Source organism: Rhinolophus sinicus, chromosome 10, assembly GCF_057876585.1.
Source record: "Rhinolophus sinicus isolate RSI-liver-muscle chromosome 10, RSI-T2T, whole genome shotgun sequence".
Taxonomy (NCBI): Eukaryota; Metazoa; Chordata; class Mammalia; order Chiroptera; family Rhinolophidae; genus Rhinolophus; species Rhinolophus sinicus.
Genome location: NC_142510.1, coordinates 18,252,611 through 18,262,728, shown reverse-complemented (window position 1 = coordinate 18,262,728; position 10,118 = coordinate 18,252,611). Strand labels below are relative to the sequence as shown.

At 54.3% G+C, this 10,118-nt stretch overlaps 1 protein-coding gene across 10 annotated transcripts in view; it reads left to right on the top strand.

The window, feature by feature from the left end:
• BCL7C (BAF chromatin remodeling complex subunit BCL7C) overlaps positions 1–10,118 on the top strand; it is a 38,435-nt gene continuing 28,317 nt past the window's right edge. For 8 of the 10 annotated variants that reach the window (XR_012493192.2, XR_012493188.2, XR_012493189.2 and 5 more), the window contains exons 1-5: positions 1–341; positions 862–940; positions 1,267–1,375; positions 1,474–1,635; positions 2,978–3,063. Coding sequence is in view for 4 of the 10 variants with exons in the window: in XM_074322987.2 (XP_074179088.1) it covers positions 250–341; positions 862–940; positions 1,267–1,375; positions 1,474–1,635; positions 2,978–3,063 (528 nt within the window). In the remaining 6 variants the exon portion in view is untranslated. Of the gene's footprint in view, positions 342–861; positions 941–1,266; positions 1,376–1,473; positions 1,636–2,977; positions 3,064–3,592; positions 3,788–10,118 lie in introns of those variants that run through there. The other 2 variants (XM_019717219.3, XM_074322986.2) reach the window with 2 other exon arrangements.

The following is a 10,118-nucleotide window of genomic DNA, read 5'->3' as shown; positions in this document are numbered from 1 at the left end:
GGCTGCCAGGCCTGGGCTCAGGACGTCCGCGCCGCCGGGCCGCTCCGGAGACGACGGGCCGGGGCGGGGCGCGGCGGCAGGAAGCGGGGCGGGGACTCGTGGAGGCGTTGGGGAGCGAGGGAGGGCGCGGCCAACTCCCGGAGGGACGACTGGCAGAGCGAGCGGCGCCCGGGCCTGGCGCCGAGCCTGAGCCCGCCGGACGGGAGGCGGCCCAGCCGCGGGCTGGGCCTCGGCCCCAGCCCAGCCAGCATGGCCGGTCGGACCGTGCGGGCCGAGACCCGGAGCCGGGCCAAGGATGACATCAAGAAGGTGATGGCGACCATCGAGAAGGTCCGGAGATGGTGAGCGCTGTCCCGGGGTCAGGGACGGGACGTGGCGGGGCCGACCCTCCTCCAAAGGCGTCTACCCTCCCTTTGCCAGCTGTGGCCCCAGGTGTTCTGTGCGCTCCCCCCGCCCCCCCACCTGCGCCCTGGGTCTACAGGGCTCTGTGCCCCTTGTCCTGGCTACACCCTGGGGTCTACAAAGCGTGTTCCCCAGCCGCGCCCTCTCAGAGCGGGAGCTCCGCCTCCTCCAGCTCTGACACTCCTCCCGCAAGTATGCCCGCATCCCCAGCCAGCCCCAGCCGCGAGCCCCACGCACACCCCAGGGGTCCGCGAACTACGGCCCAAGCCGCACTCCTACCGGAGACACCCGCATGGTGCCCTGGGGTCTGCAGGGCTCCCTCTCCCTCTGTGCCCAGTTAGCAGAACTGCCCCTTCCCTCGTGCACCACCCAGATCTCTGCAGGTATCCCCAGATGTGTCCAGCTGCTGGGGGCTCTGTCCTCTGGCCTTTCTGACCCAGTCCCCCCACTCTCCCACAGGGAGAAGCGCTGGGTGACTGTGGGCGACACTTCCCTTCGTATCTTCAAGTGGGTGCCAGTGGTGGACCCCCAGGAGGAGGTGAGCAAACCGCCCCCACCCCAGACCCTGCCTCTGTGCAGCCTCAGGCAAGGCCCTCCCATCCTGGCCTCCCCCCCACTCCGCATTCTGAGACCTCCAGTGCATCTGCCTAGACAGGTGTTAACAATTACCTGCACCTCCGCTTGTTCTCCCTTTTCCCTGCTCCAGCCAGACCCTGGAGTTCAAGACCTAACCCAGTGTGCCCCTCTGCCCTCTCATGCAGGGCCTTTTGCTCCTCTGTGCCTCAGTTCACTTGTTTGTAGAGTGGGGGCTTTGCAAGTGGTAACCGGAAAGCGGGTTCTGAGCCTTACCTCTCTAATCGCCAGGAACGACGGAGGGCAGGTGGCGGGGCAGAGAGGTCCCGAGGCCGGGAGCGGCGGGGCAGGGGTGCCAGTCCCAGAGGAGGGGGCCCTCTCATCCTGCTGGATCTCAATGGTAGGTAGGGATCCTGGGATTTGGGAGGAGGGTGCTGTGGGATTGAGGGAGGGGACTGCGGGCCTCAGACCCAACCCTTTCAACGTTTGCTCCCACAGATGAGAACAGTAACCAGAGTTTCCATTCGGAAGGCTCCCTGCAAAAGGGCACCGAGCCCAGTCCTGGCGGCACTCCCCAACCCAGCCGCCCTGCATCACCTGCTGGACCAACGGAAGGGGTCCCAGAGGAAGCTCAGCCCCCACGGCTGGGCCAGGAGAGAGGTAGGACCAGGCGCCTCCCAGGAGCCCTGCCCTCTCAGTCTTGTCGCCTCCAGCTCAGCCCCCGTACATGCACTCCACACCCCACTGGGTCGCTTCCTCTGACTTCTTATGATCTCTACATAACGTATCACTGGGGGATTTTTCACGCAAATTTAATTTTTACTACCTAAGTGTCTTTCTTTTCCCCTCCCACCTCATGTCTGCTTCCTGAATGTTGGGCTATTGATCTTGTTCACTTCAGAGTACTGTAGGACACATAGTAGGTGCTCAATAAATATTTGTTGCAGAAAACACAATCGTGACCATTCTGAGTCATTAATAACAACAGCTGATCGTTACTGAGCTCTTACCACATGCCTTGCACCCTTCTAAGCACTTGACACGTTTTATCTCATCTAATCCTCATAACCCATCACCACCACCCGCCCCCGTGAGGGTTTTTAATCACCATTTATAGATGAGAAACGACACCCAGAGAAGTACAGTCAGTTACCGAGGCTCACGCAGCTGGTGAGCCAGCATCCTAAGTCCCGCTCAGCTCCTCTTTTCTCCAGAGTCAATCCCCTTCCTGTCTGGTCAGTACCACCTGCCAACTGTCGACCTGCCTGCCCCTGCCCAGGTTCTGTCTTCTGTCGCCCGCACCTGACTCCAGCCTCCTTGTAGGGTCTCCTGTCCTTCAGTCACCTCCACACAGCGGCCAGAGCCATTTTATCTAAAGCACAAGTCTGACAGGGTCATTTTGCAGCTAAAGCCTCCGATGGTTCCCTGTGGCCTTTGGCTCTTCATCCTGGCACCCTGGGCCCTGTGTGAGCCGTTACCTGCTGACCTTGTTGTCCCCTTTCAGGACACCATGACTTTGTGTGGTATGGGCTGTGTCTAGACTGGGCTGTGCACCTGTGTACCTTTACCGACATAAAAACAGTAACTGGCGTTTACTGAGCACTTACTATGTGCCAGACACTGTGCTATCCACTTTACCTGTATTATCTCACTTAATCCTCCCAAGTTTTAAGTGGTAAACACTATAATTATACACATTTTACAGATGGGGAAACTGAGGCCCAGAGAAATGAAATCACTTGCCCAAGGTCAGGGTTTGAACCCAGGCAGTCGGGCCCAGGTTTTGTGCTTGCTCAGAATCTGTGCTTGCTCAGCATATGTTCCCTCTGCCTAAGACATGCTCCATCTGCCCACCTGCCTACTCACCTGTCAATATCCCACCTGGATGCCCTTCCTGTGTCTTCTTCCTGACTTGTAGCCAGGTGCCTGGCTCCCTCCTCAGGGCTCCCACAGCTTGGGGGCTTATGTGACTGAGGGCATGTCTGTTACCTTGATATTCTAGACCCTGGGGGCATCACGGCAGGTGGCACGGACGAACCCCCCATGTTGACCAAGGAGGAGCCTGTTCCAGAATTGCTGGAGGCTGAGGTGAGAGAGGCCAGAAGGCTGAATTCCTGGGGCTTGGAGGGAATGGGGGCTCTGAGGCAGCCAAAGGCTTGGGGGCTGCACCCCTGAGGGCCAGGTGGGACACGGAGACTTCAGACACAGCCAAAGGCTTAGCGCTGGGCTCTTGGGATGGAAAAGGAAAGGGTGTTTTAGAACTAAAGTCCTGTGGGCTGGACCAGGGCTGGTTTGAGACCATAAAAAGCCTGAAAAGATTGTGGTGCTCCTCTGAAATCCCCAACTTTAACAATTAGCTTAAGAAATCACCCCCTCAAATTTCTGACTTCCGCCACGAAGGACTACCGTGATGCATTTCCCAGAAATATCAAATCTCGACTCTTTCCCCAAAGCAGTGCTGTTCCGGTGCCCTACTTAGTCTGCATCCTGGGTACCTGGCTCTGGGCTAGACTCCTGGGTCTGGGAGGGGAGTGGAGGCTTTGGAGAAGGCAGACAGGCGAGGAGGCTGCGCGCCTGGCCTTGGGTGGACCTCATCCTGCCCGCCCTTCCTCTCCAGGCCCCTGAAGCTTACCCCGTCTTTGAGCCAGTGCCACCTGTCCCTGAGACAGCCCAGGGTGACACAGAGGACTCGGAGGGCGCCCCCCCACTCAAGCGCATCTGCCCCAATGCCCCTGACCCCTGAGAAGCCGGCCTGCCTGTCCTGTCCCCCAGGGCCCCCTTTGACTTTTTACAAATAAAGACACTTTTGTAATTTTGTGTCATGTCATTTCCCCGTCAGGGCTGGGGAGGGTCTTTGGAGACCGTTTTATCTCAGGCTCCATTTCTCAGATGGGGGGTCCCTCAAGCTCTCAGGGGACCTTCCTATAGTCGCACCATGAGCCAAGCATGGAATGGGGCTTGAGCCAGGACCCTGCCTCCCCTTCACCCTGCCTTGGCCCTGTTACCTCCAACCCTTCCTGCCCTTCTGCCCTTCTCTGGGAATCCCAGGATCCCTCTTCTTCCTGCTCAGCCCTCCCTGGGGCCCAACAATAACCAAAGCCCTAGGCAGCTAGGCCCACGATTGCCATTCATACACAGGTACACAGTGGCCCAGAAAAACTTTGGGGTCTGGGCCACCCCAACCCCTTCCCTGCCCTCAGGAAGCTGCAGCATCACGCCTCCCTGCCTCTGATTCCTCTAGTGGAACCCTTGCCTACATTTCTGGTTGAGTTTTACTTGTGTCCAGCTCCATCACCACCTCCTCCAGGAAGCCTTCCCTGACCCCAGGCAGTCAGCTTCCCCTCCCTCTTGGGCTCCCACACCCCTTGTGCTTCCTTTGCTTTGTCTCGGCATTTATTAGGCTGTGTGGGGTGTCTGTCTTGTTCACTAGGCCATGGGCTCCTGAGGGCAGAACTTGGTCCCCTGAGGGCAGAACTTGGCCTGGCACCACACTGATGAATGAATGAAGGAATAAATGAATGGGCTGAGGCCATCCAGGAAGGCTTCTCTGAGGAGGTGGCACATGAGCTGGGCTCTGAGATGTAAACCTCTGAGTGAGAGATCTGAAGGCAGAAGTCCTGGTTCGAGTTCTGATTTTGTGACTAGCTGTGTGTCTGTACACAGGCCACTTCCCCTCTCTGAGCCTTAGTTTGTTCGTCTGAGCAATGGGCACAAAAACTAGGCCTCATCTGCCCCAGTGGTTTGTGGGAACCTTTAAATAACATAAGGCATCTTCACGCTGTGCCTGTTAACACGTTGCGTACGGCGGGGTTTAAATCCCTCATACCCCTCTGTTCCGGCAGGTTTTTAAAAGAAACTACTTTAAAATGCACTCTTCTCTTTAAAGCGTAAATGCTTCTATGTCATTTATTATTTTTCTATGGAATTTTTAAGGATTTACTCACCTATGATGTTAGTAATCCCTCCTGGTGTGATACTGCAGAAAGCAGCTTCCTTTGTTATTAACGAAACACAAATAATAAAATGTGCAAAGTAAAAAGAGTCAACAGTAAAAACGAGAATTCTCGTTATCCGTCCTTAACGCATGGCTCAGAAAAAAACGAAGATTCTCGTGATCTGTACGCAACGTGTTAAGAGTCAGGGTCCTATTTTGATTTTTAACCGAGGAAGAGACTGAGGCTCAGAGAAGACGAAATTGGAACTTTAAAGAACTATTCAAAACTGTAAGGGTGTTGGCGTGATAGCAGCCACAATAATAGTTGGGCCAGGGCTGGCGAGGGGAGCCTGGTATGCGGTGATGTGGCCTATTCATTTTCTGTTCCTGCTGTAACAAATTACCACAAATTTAGTGGCTTAAACAACACCAATTTCTTATTGTCTAGAGGTCAGAAATCCAAAATTAGTCTCACTGGGTAACGTTAAGGCATCGGCAGGGCTGGTTCCTTCGGAGGCTTGTAGGGGAGGGTCTGTCTCCCCGCCTTTTCTGGTATCCGAGGACCACCTGCATTCCTTGGGTTGTGGTCTCGCCCTCCATCTTCAAACCCAGCCGCGTGGTGTCTTTCAAACTCTCTCTCTCTGCTTCCATCGTCAAACGTCTCCTTCTGTCTCTCTTGCCTCCCTTTTATAAGGATTTTTGGGCCCACCTGGATGCTCTAGGATAATCTTCCCAGCTCAAGAGCCGTAATTTACTCACACCTGCAAAATCTTGTTCGCCATGGTCAGCCACATCGTCCCACGTTCTGGGGGTTAGGGTGTGGACGGTTTGGGAGGGCTGTTCAGTCTCAGCCAGTTTCCGGATGTGTAGGTCATCTCATTATTCCCCTCGCGCCCCTCTCCCCCCGCCCCAAGGTGATGAGCGTGCTCTGTAAACTGTAAAGTACCTTGTACGGGTTAGTAGTACAGTATTATGGCCCAGAATTCAGGCCCTGGGTTTGAATCTCAGCATCTCCGTTCATTCACTGTGTTACCTTGAACAGGTGACTTAACCTGCCTGGGCCTCAGTTTTCCCATCTGTAAAATGGACGTAATAGTCACATCAGTCTGGTGAGACTACTGTGAGGATTAAATGAGGCAGTGCAAGAAGAGTCCTTGGCTTGGCACGTAGTAAGTGCTCGATAAAATGGCAGTTCTTTTTCCTATGATCCATATTACAGATGAGGGTACTAGGGTGCAGGCCAGAGACGTGCCTGTCAGTGAGACTGGGGAGGGGTCCATTTCTGAGCAGCCTTGAAAGGCTAAAGCTTGAGTCTCCTCCATTCCTGTCTGTCCTCTAGCCCAAGCCTGTACACACACCCCCACTTGTGACCTGGCTTAAAAGCCACCTCTTCCATAAGCACACCCCCGAACATCATCTTGCCGTGCCCACCCTGCCCCCTCCCCATGTCCAAACTCTCTTTTTGGAAATTCTGTGCCTGGCTCTGTGGCCCTGGCCTCCACGCTACCCCACTGTCTTCCCCTCTGGCGTTCCCCTCTTCTGGATCCCTTAAAGATCTCTTACCCTGGCCTAGCTCTTCCTGAACACTCTTCTGCAGGGGCCACATATTCCTCGAATTTAACGGTTCCCAAGTCTCTGCTTCCGAGCTGTGCCCCCTACCTCCAAGCTCGAAGAGCCAAATGCCTTCATGACATCTCCACTGGGACGTCCCACAGACCCTCGTCCTCCTCCCAGGAGGGGAACAGCCATCAGGGGGGCCTGTTTGGAAATGATATCAGTGCTTCTGGAGCAGACGGGGTGGGGAGGCAGAGGGGGTGGGAAGCGAGGTCAGGTCAGGAAGGGTCTCACAGGCCAGGCAGGCACCTGATCTGTCATTCAAACTTGGAGACTCACAGAGGATGATGTGTTTATAATTACGCCCCGATAACAGGTGAAACCTGGGATGACCAGAATGTATGGCCATCCTGCTTGGAGGCCATTGTCAGGACTTTGGCTTTCACTCTGCGTGAGACAAAACGCTACTGAAGGGGTCCGAGCAGGGGAGTGACATGCTCAGACGTAGGTTGTTTTCCTTGATGTTTTATTATAGGAAGTTTTAAACATACAGCAAAGTTGGAAGAGTTGCACTCACCAACTGGGTTCTGTAACATTTTACTGTATTCACTTCGTCACATATCCATATGCGTCCATCAGTCTGATTTTCTGATATATTTCAAAATAAGTTGCAGACATGCCTTCTAAACACTTGGGCACGCACATTATTATCTAGAGTTCAGTTCTTATTTATTGTTTTGTTTTTCTTTTCCTGTGAGGCAAAATATCCACAGGGAAATGCACAGATGTTGGCTGCATGATGCAGTGTTTCAACAAATGCAGACATCTGCGTAATATAAGCCCTTATCAAACGCTTTACTACCCTCCCGGAAAGGATCTTGTTGTCCCTTCCCTGGGCCAATGTCCATTGTTCTGAGTTTGGTTTTGATTAGGTTACTGGTGGTAGGACTCCACCTGCATGGAATTACAGGGTGTACACATTTGCATGTTTTCTTTCACTCAGCATAATGTTTTTGAGCGTCATCCATACTGTTGCCTGTTCAGTAGTTTGTTCCTTTCTACTGCTGGTTGTAGTCCGTGAACTTGGCTTTGACTAGGATGGCTCTGCAGGGTGGAGAACAGATAGGTGCTCCCAAGGAGATGGACGGCCCTTTCCCAGGGGTTTTTCTCAAGTGTAGAGTCTGGGGAGACAGGCCTCTATCAGGGGTAGGATCTAGGGTGACCACGCATCCTGGGCAGACTGGAATGGTCGGTCACCCGAGCAGGATCCCACCTTTGTCACTCCAGACGACATGCCCTTCTACCTAAGGACTGATGTTTCTGAAACTCTCAACTGGTCTGCGCTTCCCCTGCTCTAAAACTTCCCAAGGCTCCCCATGCCTCTGCCTGGCAACCCAAAGGACAGACAGGAACACTCAGGGATATTGCGGGGTCTGTTCCACCCCATCCCAATAAAGCAAGTATCACAAGAAAGCGAGTCGTAGTCTTTTCGCGGGTGGAGGGTCTTGCCTTCCATTTGTACAATAAAGCAAGGTGTGCCTGTACTCAGCCCATAGCAGTGGTTCTCAAACTCTGCTGCACCTTAGAACCCCTCCTGGGGAATTCTGATGCCTGGCTTCTATCCCCAGACTTTCTCATTGGTCTGGGAGGCAACTTGGGTATTGGGAGTTTTCAAAGCTCCACAGGTGATGCTCATATCCTGCAAAGTTTGGGAACCACTGGCCTATGGAGATGATGCACTTGGCTTTCGTGGTGTTGAATACGTGGCCAGCATTTAAAATCAAGGGATTTCATATAAAAATCTGGACTCCCCGCTCCCTTTGACAAAGCAGGTCTGAGATGTGGCAGTGGCCTCCAGGTGTGGTTGTCACCAGGCGTGTCACCATTGGTGACAGCACGGGCTTCCCTGGGAGATGGAGTGTGGGCTTCCCACTCCCCGCCACTCTTTAGTGGTTTGCTCTTCTCCTGTGTCCATTTGCACGGCCGCCGTCGGAGCGCTGCCCCCGGCACTCCCAAGTGCAGGCATCTGCTCACCGCCTCAGCCCCTTCACTTACATCCCAGCATGCTCTTCTCACTTCTTGCCCTCTGGCTGCGCCGGCCTCATGGTTCCCTTTCACACCTGCCTTCGCCCATGCAGTTCTTCCACCAAACTCCTTATCACTGCAGAGGAGACCCTGCTCAGTCTGGCCCCTACCCCTCTTTCTCAGCCCCCCATCCCCCACCTGCCCTGCTGAGCGCTCTACCGTAAAACACGCAGAATTTGGACCCTGCAGTTGGCCAGGCTAGTTTCAATCTTTGCACTTTCTGCTCCCTGCCTAGGAAACTCTTCCCTTCCTCCCTTCCTCTTTCTTCTTGGCCGATGCCTACTTCTCTTTCAGGCCTGGGCCTAGATCTCAAGTCCTTCAGGAAGGTTCCCTGACCCTCGAGCACAGATCCGCGGTTAGTCACCGTACTTCCTCCTTCACTTGACATCTCACTTCCTCTGCTAGAACAAGGTCACGTTGTTCATCTCTATCCCCCCAGGGCCTAGTGTCGTGCCTGGTAAATATGCGTAGTAGATGTTCATCAATGCTACATGAATGAAAGAACAAAAGCAAGCACACCTCCTTTTCTCCACTGGCAAAAATCCTACTTTTCTGGTTACATTTCTATGATAGCATTCAACTCTCTGTTCTCCTGGAGACCCCAAACCTCACTGAGCTCAGGTCCGGCTCACAGTGGGAGCATGAATCCCTAACTGCATCCTGTGGTTGTTTCCTCCATTTCAGAAGGTGTGACTGGAACAGGCATACTTAGCATGAGCAGGATCGGCACATCAGTTGGCTGGGTCTGCACTGCTGGGAGGCAGGGCTGTGTCTGGTGGGTGACCAAGGCCCCACCCAGGGCCCAGCACAGTAACTTACTCTCCACTCCCTTACATGGCTATTGATTTTCAGGTGGCAATGGCTTTTCTGCTGATCTCCTCCATTGTCTCTCCAATCACCTATGGGAGCCAGCTGTGGTGTAGAGAAGGGTTGGGCCTCACGATAGGAATGGAGGTTTTCCAGGTTCAGCTGAGTTATAGTAACTGTGTGATCTAGGGCACGTCACTTCCCCGTCATCTGAAACATGGAGCCAATAATCTTTTCCTCTTCTTTGGGGTCACCCATCTTTGAACCATGTCAGGAACAGCGGGACCCAGTGCAGAGCCTGCCCCTGAGAAGCTGGATGTTAAGCCCGATGTTTGCAAAGTGAGGAATAGTTACAACCTTTAATTTTCAGACTCACCGGTAGGGTCCCTGGCACACTAGGAAATTTAGGAAACGCAGTGCCCAAGATGAGTGTACTGGAATCGAATCATCCCAGGTGACGTTTTAATGGACATAGTTTAAGATATTGCGAGGCGGTTGGGATAAGTGAAAACATGCCCCAGAGGGGCGCCGGGACTGGACCCAGAGGCTGGGTGACTTCAGTCGCTTGGTCTGTAGACCGGGACCCGCGGGCCCGCTCCGCTCACGCCGTTGTGAAGCTCAGAGGAAACAAAGGAGGGCGGCGCGCTCCGAACGGCGGCGCGAGGGTTAAGGCCACCGAGCGCCGCGCCGCGTCCTAGAGGGGCCGCGGGAGGACTTCCGGCCTCCGGCGCCGCGAGGCGCGACCCGCTTGACCCGGGCGCGC